The sequence below is a fragment of the Suncus etruscus genome, chromosome 4, assembly GCF_024139225.1.
Source record: "Suncus etruscus isolate mSunEtr1 chromosome 4, mSunEtr1.pri.cur, whole genome shotgun sequence".
Taxonomy (NCBI): Eukaryota; Metazoa; Chordata; class Mammalia; order Eulipotyphla; family Soricidae; genus Suncus; species Suncus etruscus.
This window is the reverse complement of record NC_064851.1, coordinates 124,201,090-124,217,826: the sequence shown is the minus strand read 5'-3', so window position 1 is coordinate 124,217,826 and position 16,737 is coordinate 124,201,090. Positions and strand designations below refer to the sequence as shown.

The following is a 16,737-nucleotide window of genomic DNA, read 5'->3' as shown; positions in this document are numbered from 1 at the left end:
TTTTGATGAAGTGCTGGATTCGGTTTGCTAATATTTTATTGAGTATCTTTGCATCTATGTTCATTAGTGAGATTGGTCTGTAGTTTTCTTTTTTGGTAGTGTCTTTGCCTTCTTTGGGAATGAGTGTGATATTAGCCTCATAAAAGGAGTTGGGGAGGATTCCTGTTTTTTCTATGGTTTGGAAGAGCCTATGGAAAAGTGGTAGTAACTCTTCTTGAAATGTTTGATAGAATTCACCTGTAAATCCATCTGGGCCTGGGCTTTTGTTCTTAGGGAGTTTTTTAATTACATCTTCAATTTCCTCTGAGGTGATTGGTCTGTTTAGGATTTCTAGATCTTCCTTTTCCAGTCTTGGAAGAGGGTGTTTTTCCAAGAATCTATCGATTTCTACTGGGTTCTCTAGCCTAGTTGAGTATAGTTGTTCATAATATGATCTCATGATATGTTGTATTTCTTGGGGTTCTGTTGTAATCTCTCCCCTTTCATTTGTGATCCTACTGATTTGGGTGTTTTCTCTCTTTTTTTTGGTGAGTTTTGCCAGTGGTTTGTCTATCTTGTTTATTTTTTCGAAAAACCAACTCCTGGTCTCATTGATTTTTTGTATTGTTTTCTTGGTTTCTATGTTGTTTATTTCTGCTCTGGTTTTTATTATTTCTAGCCTTCTGGATGTGGTTGGATTTCTCTGTTGCTGATGTTCCAATTCTTTGAGGTGATCTTTTAAACTGTTGGTTTTGTTATTTTCCTGATTCTTGACATAGGCCTGTATTGCTATGAGTTTCCCCCTAATTACTGCTTTTGCTGTGTCCCATAGATTTTGACATGTTGTCTCTTCATTGTCATTTGTCTCAAGAAATCTTTTTATTTCTTCCTTGAGTTGTTCTTTGATCCAGCTGTTGTTGAGCAGCATGTTATTTAATCTCCAGGTATTAGTTTTTCTCCATTGCTTCTTCTTGACCTCAATTTTGAGCTCTGTGGCATAGTGATCTGAGAGGGTACTTCTAATGATCCTTACCTTTGTGGTCTTATATAGGTTGGCTTTGTATCCTAATACGTGGTCTATTCTGGAGAAGGTTCCATGTGGGCTTGAGAAGAATGTGTATTCTGCTTTCTGGGGGTGGAGGGCTCTATATAAGTCTATTAGACCTAAATCTTCTAATTTTTCATTCAAAGCTCTTATTTCTTTGCTATTTTTCTGTTTGGTGGATCTGTCCAGTGGTGATAGTGGAGTATTGAGGTCCCCTGCTATTATCACATTTCCCTTCATGTGTTTCTCCAGTTTTGCCAGTAGTTGCCTCACATATTTTGCTGACTCTACATTAGGTGCATAGATATTGACCAGGGTTAGTGTTTCTTGATCTAATGTTCCCCTGATCAGTAAGTAGTGACCCTCTTTGTCTCTGATCACTTTCTTGAGGTTGAATGCAATTTGGTCTGATATAAGAATGGCTGTCCCTGCTCTTTTTTGTTTTCCATTGGCCTGAATAATGACTTTCCATCCTTTTATTCTAAGCCTGTGCTTGTCCTGCATCTGTAGGTGTGTTTCTTGCAGACAGCAGAAGTCCGGTTTATTTTTCCTAATCCAGTTCTCTACTATGTGTCTTTTAATTGGAGAGTTTAGTCCATTAACATTTAGGGAGATTATTGAGAGAGAGGATTGTTGTGTAGTTGTGTTGTGTAGGGTGGTTTTTGTTACAATCGGGGGTTTGGATTGTGTAAATCGTCTTTGAGTAAGTCGTTTAGGATCGGTTTTGTTTGCACAAATAGTTCAAATTCGTTCTTGTTTGAGAATGTTTTTAGTCTATCCTCCCATATGAATGTAAGTTTTGCTGGGTATTGGACCCTAGGTTGGAAATTTCTTTCATTCAGTCGTTTAAATATGTCATTCCACTGTCTTCTTGCTTGAATTATTTCAAATGGGAGATCTGGTTTGATTCTTATGTCCCTACCTTGGTACTTGAGGTTTCTTTTCTTCCTTATTGCTTTAAGAAGTTCTTCTTTCTCTTTGTTTTTTGCCAATTGGATTACCATGTGTCTTGGTGTTTGTTTATTAGGGTCTATCTTATTGGGAACTCTTTTTATTTCCTGTATTGGCATTGCAGTTTCCTTCCAGAGGGTGGGGAAGTTCTCCGCTATTATCTCTCTAACTACTTGTTCTTCCCCTTTCCCTACTTCCTCCCCTTCCGGTATACCCACAATTCTTAGGTTGTTTCTTTTATCCTTGTTCATTAGATACTGGACCTTTCCTTCCAGTGCTTTGCCTTTTATTTCTTTGTTGGTTTCTTGATCATTTTTTGTTTGCAGTTTTCCTTCGAGTTCTTCAATGTGTTTCTCCAATTCTGTGTTTCTGCTTGTAAGGCTTGTTACTTTGTCTTTTAATTCCTTCACTTCTTTTTGTATGGAATCTCTCATGTTCTTTAACATTTCTTCTTTAATTTGGCTGATTCGTTCATCCATAGATTTCTTATACTCGATAGCTAGGGTTTCTCATTCCTTTTATTAATTCTTGCATTTCCTTCCTCATGGCTGCTTTTAGGTCTTCATCGCGTGGATCTGTGCGTTTTGGTGGGCTTGGAAGCTTGCAAGGGTTTGTCACCATATCTCCAGATATTAGTGATCTCCTTGATTTACGCATATTTCTTTGTATTTAATGGTGTGTTTTAGAGTGCTGTGCTTCTAATTTTCACCTGTTTTGATCCCCTGTGGTGTGGGAGTGGGTTCCCTCCCTGAGGGTGGTTCTAGAGGGACTTTTGGGTGAACTCGCTGAGGTTTGGATCCTCCTGTACTCTTTATGTGGCCTGGTTAGTTGTTTTCCCCTTTTGTTGGCAGCTAGTACTGGCCCTTTCCTGACCACAGTGGTGGGGGGCACTGTTTCTCCTCTCCTTTTTCTCCTCTCCTCTACTACTTGGAAGTCAGTCTTCCTCTTTATTCCTGTCAGCAGGTGTAGTTCCGCTCCTGGCCACACTGGTTGCGGGCGCTGTTGAGCCTGACTCTCTTTTCCCTCCCTTATCTGGGGGTCAATTAAGCTCTGCTCCTCCGAGTTACCGCGGAGGAAATTCCCCCAGTCAAACCCTCCCGGTAGCTGCTCTCAGCCCTAGGGAGGGGTCTCAGGTCCACTCTGGGGCTCGGGGCTAGGTTGCTCTAGGTTACCTAAAGGTCCAGGGGGCAGGCCCAAGCTCACCCAGTTTTTTCGTCCCACCTGTCCCAGCTGGGCAGGTGACTCCGGCCCACTAGGTACTAGGGAATGTCCTCCCCTGTCTACGCTCGGGTCAGGTGGGGTGAACTCTGGGGCCTGGAAGTTGAGGCAACGGGTGGTGTGGTCTGTGTGCCAACAAGCTGGCCTCTGCAGTCTATGGGGGTGGTCGCGCGCAAGGTGGCTGGCGGCTGCGGGGTCGTCCACGTGTGAGCGCCCTAGGAGAGTGCACTCACCCTGGACGCCGGGGGTCCCTACTCCCCGGTTGGAGCGGCTCCGGCCTCTGTAGTCTATGGGGGGGGTCGCGCGCAAGGTGGCTGGCGCCGCGGGGTCGTCCACGTGTGAGCGCCCTAGGAGAGTGCACTCACCCTGGACGCCGGGGGTCCCCACTCCCCGGTTGGAGCGGCTCCGGCCTCTGCAGTCTATGGGGGGGGGTCGCGCGCAAGGTGGCTGGCGGCCGCAGGGTCGTCCACGTGTGAGTGCCCTAGGAGAGTGCCGGACGCCGGGGGTCCCCCTGATATTATATTCTTTATGTTGAAGCAAGGGAGGGAATACAAAAGGACCCTAAAAATCCTACATGACTTTACTAACAATGTAAGTTTCTATTTTTTATTTGTGGTAAAATAGTCATAGCATTAAATTTTACATTATAGTGTTTTAATTAGGTGGCATTAAATATACTTACAATGTTGATCGTCACTACTCTCCACTATAGAACCTTTGTAAATCATGATTTCGTGCTTTACTAAAATATCCTAGCATAGAACCACAGAGCCTGAATCTGATAAGACAAAACATTTACATGAATATAATGGGAAAAAGTGAGGGTTATGACTACATTTAAATGATCAAATTTCAAATGCTTTCTGGTATCCAAGTGTGTAATATCAAAAATGATCCTTACTTTAAACAGTGTTAGTCTAGAAGGTAAACTTGCATGTAAAAAATATTACAATGCATATGAACCAAGGAATTGTGGCTCAGTGTTTAGATGAATGCATGAAACTGGCTTCAATTCCTTGCTCCACAAACAAGAAAAATTAAAATAAAATTTAAATTTTATGGTTTTTATTTTTTAGCTTTTGGCCACACTTTCCAGTGCTCAGGGTTTACTCCTGTTCTACATTCAGAAATCACTCCTTGCAGGCTTAGGGGCCATGTGGGATGCCGGGATTGAACCTGGGTCAGCAGTGTACAAAGCAAATGCTGTACTCACTGTACTATATAACTACAACCCTTGAATTATAAACTATTAATAAATAGGATGCTATGCTAGTTGAATAGAGATGCTTAAGTAATAAGACTTCTGAGAAATGTTTGATTTGTCAGTTACTTTCAAAAGTAAAGGACATTTACTTTAATATACTAATGGACAATATAAAATGTAGTAGGAATGACTATTTTGTTTCCACTTCAGAAGTAAACTGGAAATAATAATATTGAAGTAAATATAGTATTCTAGAAATTGTGTTAAAGCTGTTTTATGGATATAAAAAATTAATAAGAATATATCATAAATTATAACTTAAGTGTGCTAATAGAAACTTCCACTTTATATATTATCTCTTAAAGTATATTAAATCTATAATGACATAAAAATAATATAAATAATTTCTTAAACTGAGGTATATCCAAATATTAGCATATTAAATGGTTACCAAGTATAGATATTAAATGGATGAGTTGCTGTATTAAGTTAGACTGGATACTAACCCAAGAAGAGAAAAATAGCCAAGTGCACAAATTCTATGTGTGTAATTACATTTTCCTCACATTTCAAGCATAGAATCAGTAATTAATGAACTGCAAGTTGGACTGACCATACTATTCATGAAAAAAATAATAATAAAATTTATTTCCTGAAGATTGGAATATGGGGATTGCACCAGGAATAAAGAAAAATACAGCTTTGCCATAAAAAATAAACACATATAATTTGTTCATAGTATCAAGTTTGATCATTTCCCTGGTAAAAATAGCAGAATTAAGCTTATGGATTATAATTATTTAGTTATCCAACAAATGTCTAATGAAGTTCTAAAAAATGTCTAGTGATATTCTAGAGGTTGGAAACTGTATCACAAAACCAAGATAAATTTTCTGTCATATAGATGTGTCATGCAGCTTGGAAGAGAAAGACATGCACTAGCAAGAACAATATAATGTTAGGTGAAAAGAACAATAAAGCAGTGGGAGGATGACAGTGAGTGGTAGGGGCTTGCCCTGCAATGTTTCTAGAGGCTCCTTCTGATAGTGTGAACAGAAGCACACACTTGCAGGGGGTAGGGTAAGTCCCCTTCTAAGGAAATGTCTGAAGAAGGGCATTCTTGGTAGAAGGTCCAGAAGGCACACAGGTGAACTAATTGACTTACTGTTTTGTTTTGTTTTTCTCAGCACAGCATGTAATTAGAGTGAACTGTGATTGATCTATTATAGAATGATTACATTGTTCTCCACTGTCCGAGTCTAGGCCCCAGGTAAAGGGGCCTGAGGAAGGTGCACTGAAAAGATCAAAAAAACAAGACAGACAAAAGAAATTGGGGGTGGGAGTGGGGCTCACAGCCTTGTGGACTGAGTGCCCTGACTTAGGATATGTATTGTTCATTTATAATCAATCATAGGAAGAGGGGGCAGATAAAACACAATTTCCTTTCTAATGCTAACTAAGCCTAAGAGGGTTTTACATTTCATTAGTGGATGTGAGGAAAGAGGAAGCTAAGGTAAAATCTCTGGAGACTGTCTTCCTCCTAGAGAGGTGACAAATAAAAGACAAATACAGAACTCCCACCCAACAGGGCAATCCTTGTGAACCCTAGCTTTCCAGTAACTTACATTAATAACCCTCAGATTTTTATCTGCAACCTCCCTTTGGACTATCAGCTTTATAGCTAAACTTGTTTATTTCTTAGTTCTCTTCATACCCTATAATCCACCACCATAGTTTTCTTTTTAGTGCCTTCAAATCTCTAGGCCATAGCTTTGTATCCTTGCTGGAAAGGCGGCAGAAATCACACTTGAAAATTATGGATTTAATACTTACCTGGCAGGGGATGATCACGAAGGTGGTTTTCCCAGGGAGAGGCTCAACTATTGCACTCCAGGTGTGCTGACCCCAGAGATTTCCCCAAACGTGGGAAACTCGACTGCATAATTTGTGGTAGTGGGGGACTGCGTTCGCAGTTTCCCCCGAGAAGGGGAAAAAGGAAAATTATGGATTTGTCTGACATTCAACTTAGTTTTAAACTCTTACTGGTTAGATATTGCTGAGGGAGAAAGAATCATAAAGCTTCACAAATCAATTAAAGATCCAAGCATCTTTTCCTGGGGGGAAATGGATTATCCCCAAACAAAAGCAGGTAACGTTTTAAATCATTCAGGTCATCGCAGAACGGGCTATTGCAATGCAGAGAGAGGAAGAATGCAGAATGGAAAACAACACCCCAAAAAACAAACAAGTCAAGGCATTCCTTGACTTACTTTTAAAAATAACTGACGATAAAGGAAACAAGCTAAATCATCAAGACATTCGAGAAGAAGTTGACACGTTTATGTTTGAGGTATTTCATAATGTGTTATTTTAAGGTATCATTAAAGTCAAAGTTTTTGTTTGTTTGTTCGTTTGTTTTAGGCCACATCAGAGACTCTCGGGGGTTACTCCTGGTTCTGCACTCAGAAATTGCTCCTGGCAGTTTCAGGGGACCATATGGGATTGAACCCAGGCCTGTACTGGGTTGTCTGCATGCTAAACAAACACCCTACTGCTGTGCTATCACTTCGGCCCATTAATCAAAGTTTGAGAACCATTAACATTATTTACATGTTAATGGATTTTTAGTAGCTTAATATAACTAAGAAAGCATCAGTATATCGTAACTGTAAGTTAAGCATTTTGAGAACTTAATTAACTACTAGATTAGCTTTATTCTTCAGAAAAAAGATTTTAACCTACTTGTGAGTATTGAAGAGAATATACATATGTATATATGCATGTATATGTAAATATATGTTTTTATATAGATGCATATGTAAATATATATGTATATATGTATATAACTTATACATATATATGTTTTAAACTCAGGAAAACATCAGTCTCTTATATGCTTTTTGCTTTTTTAGGCAGAGGTGGAGTAAGAATTTTCCTTTAGTTCTCTAGTACTTAATACTTAATACTTTTGAGTAATTTTTTAACCCACAAGACTATTTTCTCACAACCTACTTTTTCAAGTTTAGATAAAACTACTTGTTACTTCTCTGAGCTGTTCTAGTTAAAAAGGAACCTGAAGTCATAGAATTCTCCCAGTATGGAATTTTAAAGAAATTCCTGGTCTTCAAATCAAACAATAATTTAAAAAATAATCGTACCACTGTAGATATTATATAGAGTAAAACTCTCCATATGTGGACTGCAAATAAAAAAAAGCAAACAAAGACCCCAAGCACATACGTGGGCTCTCATGCAGTGACTGACCTCACATGTGCACACCTAACACCATTTCCTTCCATTTCACACTTTCATGAAAACAGACTGATTTCTTCCAGTCCAGCTTTATAATTCTTTGAAATTTTAATCTTCTTCCTTTGGGCCATGAATGTCAGTTTAATATCTATAACAATGGTTTCCTCCATTCACTATATGTAAGCTATTTCTGCTACACCTTTCATGCCATGCATTAGAGTGTGAATGTTTATGACCTGCCAGAGTCCATGAAACTACTTCTGTACACTCTGGACTTTCTTTTTTGTTTCATCCTGCTTTGTGGGGACAGAGCAGTAGGCAAAATAAAATAGAAAGTTTTACAGACTTCTCTAATATATTTGAATCAGCCTTCTAGTTAAAAATAAAAGAAATATTATTAAAATCAGTTAGCAAAAAACTTTCTTATGTGACTTTTGTGGACAAAGAAGTTAAAGGAAACATATTATTTTGGAGGTCAGAAGCACCTTCTAAAAATAACTGTGAATTCAAGAAAAGACAATAAACTATATACTAAATGACACTAAGAATATTTGTGCATATATACATATATAATGTGCAGCACAAATCTCATAGAATTCAACTGGTCATGAAACAAATACGGAGGCTAAATTATTACAATAATCCTTGGTAAAGGAAGGTCATCTAAAGATAGAATCATTTCATTCTCTTTTTCCTCAAAGTATTTGTCATAGTTAGTTTGCTATTATTAATGTTCTAAATTTATAAGTTAATCTAAGAACCCACTGTATGCATGAAGAAATGTCTGGTAAGGTGAGGATAGGAACTAAGGGTTCAAGTCTGGAACATAGACCAGTCCAAGATAAAATGGTGTCCAAATGTCCTCACTCCATCACTGCAGCCTCGCAAAGGGGAGGAGGAAGAGCTCTGCTTTATTATCCAACTCATAGGGGCTCTGTTTCCTGTCTTTCTCCTATGAAGACTCTGGGAAAATTATTTTTCTGTTTCCTCTTTTCTTTTCTGTTTTAAAATAGGGACCATTCTAACCAGGGCTCAGAGGGATACTGAGGCCACCCCAAGGTTGTTCAGTCTTGTGATACAGAACTGACAGATCAGTGCTTGGTCTAACAGTATCAAGGCACTAAGCCACCAGAGCTCTACATAGCAGTTTGCATGGGGCCAGCAGTCACGGTATCAAGCTTGGGTCTCCTGTGCTAATCATATGCCCCACCTATTGAATTATCTTCCAGACCCAGTTTTTTAATCTCTATGAATGTGAGATCAAGGACTAAGTTAAATTTGCTAAAAAGCTGAGTTAGTTTTAGCAAAGTCCTTACTCCTTTGCCTGGAACTAAGAGAATAATAAGTCAATATTATTGATTTATTGATATTGATTTCTTTTTTTTTTATTTTGGGCCACACCTGGTAAGTCTCAAAGGTTACACCTGGCTAAGTGCTCAAAAATCGCTCCTGACTTGGGGGACCATATGGGACGCTGGGGGAATCTAATTGCGGTCTGTCCTGGGTCAGACACGTGCAAGCCAAACACCATACCACTGCACCATCATTCTGGTCTTTGATATTGTTTTTTGATATGAAGAGTATTACTCAAAATCAAACATTGTTTAGTGACGAGCATTAGCATATAACAGCTATCTGACAAATGAGCTAAGGCAGAGAAGAACAAATTTAGCAAGTTAGGCAAGAAAGTAAAAATGTTTTTGTTTAAAAACAGTTGGTATTGCAAGTGATGAAGAAATACAGTGGGCAGGACCATTGGCCTTGCAGATGGCAAACCTAGGTTCCATATCTACCATCCCATATGACTCTCAAACTACCAGAAATGACTTAAAGGTAGAGTCAGAGGTAAACCCTAAGCACCACATGGTGTGGCCTAATTTCCCTGCCCTCCTCCCCCCAACCCCTGAAAACAAGCAAGCAAACAAACAAACAAAAACAAATCAAACCCAAACCTTTGAGGAGCAAAGTCAACAGAATAGAAGAAATGATCTCCCATTCCCAACAGAGTTGGTCCAGTAAGAGATTAAATAGGAGAGGAATTGAGATCTGTGGGAGTGATAGGTGTGATGCTGGAACTATGTGCTTGAGTTATTAACCAGCATTAACAATATTGTAAACCACAGACTCATAATCAATAAAAAATTTCTAATAAACCCCAAACCAAAAAAATGAAAACCCAACAAAAGCCTAGTTAAAAGGTCTGTGTACATGCTTTGCATGCATAAGGCCCAGATTTAAGTTCCAGCAACTCTTGATCTCCTGTGCACTGCTGGGAGTAATCCCCTGAGTACAGAGCAGAGACTGCTCCTCCCGTCATCACAGATGTGGACCTCTAATATTTTTTTCTTTTTTTCTTTTTTTTGGTTTTTGGATCACACCCGGTGGTGCTCAGGGGTTACTCCTGGCTGTCTGCTCAGAAATAGCTCCTGGCAGGCACGGGGGACCATATGGGACACCAGGATTTGAACCAACCACCTTAGGTTCTGGATCGGCTGCTTGCAAGGCAAACACCACTGTGCTATCTCTCCGGGCCCGTATTTTTTCTTTTTTTAATTTAAATAATTTTTATTTTGACCAAAGTGGATTACAAATCTTTCACAGTAATTTTTTTAGGTACATAGTGACATTGAATCAGGGGCATTCCCACCACCAGTGTTGTCCTCCCTTAACCCCTGCTCCCAGCATGCATCCCATATCCCCCTTCTTTGACCCCCTGGGCTGCTAGGATAAGTGGTCTGCTCTGTGTCTAGCTTTTTGTATTAGGTTTCAATTCTGTTGTCATTGGCTTTGGATTTGGTGTTTAAGTATGATCATTTTATATTTCTACTCAATGTTCATACACCTGTTTGGTCTTGGTACCCTCCATTATTTCCCCCTCCATTTGTGAGGCAGAACAAGATGGTTCAAGTTATATGGTTCTGTTTGGAGGGAAGAAAAAAGAAAGAGAAAAAAAAGGGGGGGTGTAAAAATCAAACAAGAAAGAAATGGGAGGAATCCTTCTAGAGGCTATAAATATATATTTAAGAGAAGAAAGGGATAAAGGAAGAAAAACATAAAAACCATACCAAAAAAAAATCAAACAAAAGAACCCAATAAGCACCCCAGCAATAAAGACAACAACCAAACAATAACCACTGTCCTGAAATTAAAACAAAACAAAGCACACAAATAAAAAAAAAAGAAACAATAACAATAATAATAACAAAAATAATTAATTTGTGCTTCTTTTTTTTTGCATAGGCACAGTAAATATTGGGGACATTAGAAAGGGAATTCCCTTGGCCTAAGAGATAAAGGATTTCTCTACCCTTAAAGCATACTGTCATGGGAATAGCCATAGGCTCCGTACATGATCTTTTTCTCTTCCCTAGGTCTTTTTGTGCTGTCTGAAAACTTTCTGCTCAGTCATGGACGATAAAATCAGGCCTCAGTAACTAGAGATATCAGTATTTGCACAGGTCATAGGATGAAGACTAGAGTGAAGTCTTTCTTTACGTTTCTAGACATTCTATTCCAACACTATAATTTTATTCTGTCTTGGTTTTTGCACTGATCCTAGTATGAAGCCTAGGATAGATGCAGGGTCCAGAAACCCCCCAGGGGGGACCCGGCCAGCAGGAATTAGCTGGGAAGGCTTCTCAGACGACTGCACTCCTATTTTGCTGAGTAGAAGAACAACCACACTGTAAAAAATCTGAGAGAGGTTAATAATAAAGACCCAAGGCAGCGTCTCACTGTTCAAGGGTCTTTATTGGCTACAGTTCCTTCTTAAATAGTGAAGGAGAAAAGGGGCAGTACAAAGGTGATGTCAATCATACTTTTGGCGCGAAGGCTCATAAGGAAGTGGGCAGTGGGCTAGGGGCTGGATGACCTTCAAGCTATGCTGAACGTGCTGTTTCCATGGAAATTTCTAGTGACCTTCCAGCTGCATTCCTAATTGCTTACTATCAGGAGGTGGTGCAAGATGTGCTTGCCTAAGTGATCTTGAACAGACAATATAGCATATACTTATTGATAACAGCCTAAATTACTCCGGAATGTGGTCTTAAGGAATGGGGCCTAGTTTCTGATAACTGTACCAGGCAGTTTTTACTCTCCTCCGGGCTAAGAGCTAAATTATGTCCTGCAGCTACATTCTTTTCTCTTAGCTCAAAATTTTACAGCAAGACTGCATATAGCTTTTAGGTGAAAAGCTGGGCTATGGCAGAGAGAACAGCAAAATGTCCTCAAACAAGTCAGTCCCCAACATCTCCCCCTTTCTCTTCTAATAAAAGAAGGAAAGTCGTGAGCGGGTGGAAGAACCGTGTCTTAGGCATACAAGGTTTGACCAGGTCGGACACGGCCAAAGCCGCATTTAACAGGTGGCTACAAGCGCCGTGGGTGCGCGCAGAGATCCGAATTATGCGTTGTAGCCTTTTAGGGCCGTGCCCTAACTGGGACCTTGCTAATCCCATCGTAGGTGTCTCCACAGCCGAGAGCACAAGTGCCGGAGCGAGCTCCGTCTGTTAGCTATGCGCTCTATCTCCTGGAAACTAGTGGCTGGAAAGGCGGCTTGGTGACTAAGGCCAAGTTTTCACAGGAGCCACGCGGGGTTAGACGCTGGTAGTTAACCTGAATAGAGGTTTTTGCCTTTTCATCTACCTGGTTATTAATAAAGGCAGTAATTTTGCGGAAAATCCATGGGCCAAGAGAAAAGAGCAGCATGAGGCTAATAAGAGGGCCCACAACGGTGGACAAGATTGTGTGGAGCCAAGGGGAAGAGAAAAACCAATCCTGGTACCAACCTTGTTCTTCATCGAAATGTTTTTCAAAATCTTTTATACCATCACCAATATGTTGAACGCTATCTCTAACTAAACCTGTTTTGTCTTTAAAAATACAACATTGTTCCTTAAGGGCTACACAGACTCCCCCTTTCTTCAAAAAAAAAGGAAACCAAATTAAGGCATGGTGGTTTTGCTGCACTATCTTTGCTAGGGATTTAACAATGTGCTTTAAGTGTTGTAAACTTAGTTTAAGTTTGTAAACATTATTAACAACAGTTATACTTAAGGCATTGACAGATTTTAGAGTATGAACCAATGAATAAATTATTGTGCTTACAGCGGTAGCACCCAGGCCTATGATTAAGGCTAGGGTGAGAGCAGGTTTGACAGGTAAGTTAGGCATTAAAACAATGAAAACACAGTAGTTTTAGGACTGAAAAAACAAATGTGAAACAATGTGGGGAGATAAACCAGTAAAACAGGCAAGAAACGTTAAATTGGGGGCAATTATGAACTGAAAGGAGGAATTAATGACAAGAATTTGATTACAATTTTCAATAGGGGGAATTATATTGGGTACCAAAAGGCAAAGTTCAAGTTTCACCACCTGTTACAAGGTGATGCTGAAGTGAGGCTTGGGGCTGGATCGCAAAGCGAAGGGGTCAGAGACAGGCAGGAGGTTGCCAAAGCAGGCAGGGTCGGTGATGGTGGAGGCGTTGACCAGCTGTAGGATGAGGTTTGAGGTGGGTGAATAGCAGGTACCGAAGGCGTTTGCATCTGGGCGGAGGGCGGAAGCGTTGATCATGACAAGGATGAGCTGAGAAGAGGAGGGGGGGTCCCGAGGACAGCATGGGCTGGAAGGGTGGGGAAGCCGGCAGAGTCCTGAAGAGCTCAGGGCATGGGAGAGGTTGAGCTGACATAGCCAGTGTGTCCTGGGGAATGGGTGAATGGGCCAGGTTGTGGCAAAATTGATTGGGGGTGGCTCACTCTTCCTTAGCACCCATGGTGAGGGCACAAAGGGCTACTTCCAGGATGGGTTAGGGGATGCGTGGGAGGGGTTTGGCTATGTATGCGGCACCATAAAAGGGGAAGGGAAGGAACCAGAGGTGTTGCCATTGTCTTGCAAGGGAGTGAAGTGGAGCAAACAAATTAATGAAGCCTTGGTTCGAAGGGGGTGGTTGGTGGCAGCCAGGCAGAGTACCATTCAGCATTTCCTTTAGGCAGAGTCAGTTAGAAACAGGTCCGGTAGGAATGGTGGGCTAGCAGTGGGTGAAGATAGGACTGCAGGAAGCTGTAGGAGGTCTATAAGAAAACAACTTGGCAGGAGGTAAAATGATTATTTTTGAATGCCACAGAAATGCCTTCTGACTTTTGCCAGACTTTAGCACTTTTAAAAAATCTTATAATTAATGATAGCCAATTGTTCAAAAGCCTTTAAACTGAACTTAAATGATTTTTTTTTTAAACTTCTTAGTTATTATTTTAAAGCTAGATGCTTCTTTTTCTAGCCACATTTGGCCTTATAGTATTGGCCTTAACTACACACAGCAGAAAAACTGGGGATTGCAAAGTCCAGAAATTCTCCAGGAAAAAGTTATTCCTGATGGCCATTTGAGAAATTTTTGGGGTTTACCATCCCCTACCTTTTTTGCCATGCTGATAGAACAAAGCTAGCTGAGCACAGGATTTTTGGCAGGATTTCACAGTTTATAGATGACGAGACTAAGCCAGGTAAAAAATTAATTGAAATTTTAAAAATGGATAAGGCTTTAAAAATTGTATTTATATGAAATGCAAAAATAACAAATAGACAGACAGAACAAACACGAAACACAACATTGTGGCCACTTTCACGCATAACACACACACATGAACAGACAAGAGGACTTATTCAAAATTTGCATTGGAAAAATTGACAAGCGCTTTTAAATATTTAGCCGGCATGTTTGTAAAAAAATTGTTAACGTAGCTGGAGTGGAACTGCTGAAAATAAATTTTAAGGTTTAGCTTTAACACAAAACATTTTTAAAACAATTGTAATTTAAAGTTGAAAACATAAAGTAAAATGTTAGCAGTTAAAATTTTGTTAAGTAAATTGCTTAGTGAGCACTGTAGAAGGAGTCTGCACTCTGAAGTATGATATCATTTGCTGTAAAGGAACAGGTTTGTTATAAATTGGTTTTACAGTAGAATAGTAAGACAGCTGTAATAAAGTGTTAAAATTTTTATGATTAAACACAAGAGTATGAACTATGATTATTAAAGGTATAAAAAACTGACTTTAAAAAACAACTGTTTTTACTTTGAAGACTTAAAGTGAATAATTTGTAAAAAATATTAGATACCAAATTGACAAAATGTTTAGACATTATAAAATATAGTTAAAGACATTTGATGCATTTACACACCTAGAGCTTAAGACCAAAATTATTTTTAATACTTGTTAATTTGCTTATAAAATTTAGTTACTTTTATGATACTAATTAACAATATTATTTTAAAAAGGGCTAACCACAACATGAACAGAGACAACTTAAGATTAAACTTGGAAAATGCAAAATTATTTGTACTTACCTTTGAGTTTAAAATTAAGCTTGAAATTAAGAAAAGAAATAAAGCTACTTAAGGTTTAAGTTTATGAACAATAATTTATGAACAAATTTATTTAACTAGTTATCATATTGTTTTTGTTATTGAAATGGCTTTTATGCCACTATTTGAACTGCCTAACCACTTTTAAGGTTTAGATTATTTGGTTTAAGTTTTTCAAATGGCAATGCTATTTTGCTATATTTATATGCATTCAAAAGAGCTTAGGCTTAGCTTAGAGTTTTGGAATGTTTATACATTATTGTTAAGGAAAGCTGACCAACTTATTTTGCTCACTTGTATTATTTTAGTTCTTAAAAAATTAACTTTCTAAACATGTGCAGTAATTTTAACAAAGGAGTTTTGCTTTTTTTCCCAATGCAGAGGTTCTTAAAAACAAAGTTAAAAATGTTACAAAATGTTATTTAACTATTAGATTTGAATGGCAAACATGGGAAGGAAAGAGCAATTAAAAAGACAAAATATAAGAAATATTTAAATGCAGATTAAGGAGCCTAAGCTACTAAAAAATGCCCATGACATGAACTATTTTACAAACTTCATATACTTTTAAGATTAAAAATAATTTTAAAAAAGACTTAAATTTTAATATTTGTGTGTTTGTTTAAGTTTTAAAGCACGAAAAGGTTTTTTGTTTACTGATAATTTGTTATTACAAGTAACAGAATTATGACCTTACTTTAAAATTTTTGAGAGGCATGAACAAGGGTGTTTATTGCTGTTATTTTCCTGTTGCTGTGACACAGACTTTGGAGAGTGACTCAGGCACAGAGCTGCTGACAAGCTAGGGTTTGGAAAATGTACACTGCGCCTTTAAAAGCTTAGAGGCCGAGCTTACAGCGCAGGGAAGAGAGAAAAAAAAAAAAAAAAAACGGCGGGCCTTTTTTTTTTTTTTTTTTTTTTTTTTTTTTTTGCATATTAGCTACATAGAAACTTAGTTTTAAAAACAGGTACGTCACCTTTGCGTAGGTTAAACTTATTATGACATTTTGTAACACATTTAAGACTTTTTAATTTTACCAACTGTGGCCTTTATATTTAGAAAAACATTTCAACTTAGGCATCCCAACTCAGGAAAAGGGAACAGTTGTAGCACCAGAGAGACAATTATAAAAGCCTGAGGGAAGATAGGCATTTGTATAGTAAGGGATGGGAGGTTTTCGCCCTGCTCGCTGAATTTTGCTGAAGCTGCCGCATGGCCAAGAGGGGGGGGGGGAGTAGCAAAAGTTTGTTGCTACGTGTGGAACCGGGTTTAAGCTGGGATTTGGAAAATGGGCGCTGTCCCTTTAAGGTGAAGCCAGCGATGAGCTCAGAGATTAGAATGTGTGCTTGCTTGCTGGAAGGAAAGATTTTACTGCGGAGAAAAAGTTAACTTTGCAAGAGTTCAGCTTTTCAGCGGGGGAGACAGCGCCGCCCCCAATAGATTTCAATCAGGAGAGCGTGTAAGGGGCTGGGGTCACACGGCTTGAAACAGCTGTGAGGCTTTTCCAATTAAAGGCTTTGTATTGTTGCAATTGCTGGTTAAGGAGGGGAGTTGGTGGAACAGGGACAGAGCTGAAGCTAGGGAAGTGAAGGGCTGTTTAGGATTTTGCACAGAGGGTGCAGCGGCAGAAGTAAAGATGAAGGGTCAGAAGAGGAAGGAAACTGAGAGACAGAGTTAGAGCGAGAGGGAGCCCAGGAACACTAGATTTTTGGCAAACATCATGAACAAA

At 39.1% G+C, this 16,737-nt stretch overlaps 1 protein-coding gene and 1 non-coding gene across 2 annotated transcripts in view; both read left to right on the top strand.

The window, feature by feature from the left end:
• Positions 1–16,737, top strand: part of LOC126007211 (cytochrome P450 4V2-like) — a 56,474-nt gene that overhangs the window by 29,879 nt on the left and 9,858 nt on the right. Inside the window, exons 9-10 of the mRNA XM_049772687.1 lie at positions 3,704–3,784; positions 6,568–6,747. Coding sequence (XP_049628644.1) covers positions 3,704–3,784; positions 6,568–6,747 — 261 coding nt within the window. The remainder of the gene's footprint in view (positions 1–3,703; positions 3,785–6,567; positions 6,748–16,737) is intronic.
• Positions 6,223–6,379, top strand: LOC126007905 (U1 spliceosomal RNA). Its single transcript, XR_007495377.1, has one exon. It is a non-coding gene; the product is annotated as a U1 spliceosomal RNA (small nuclear RNA).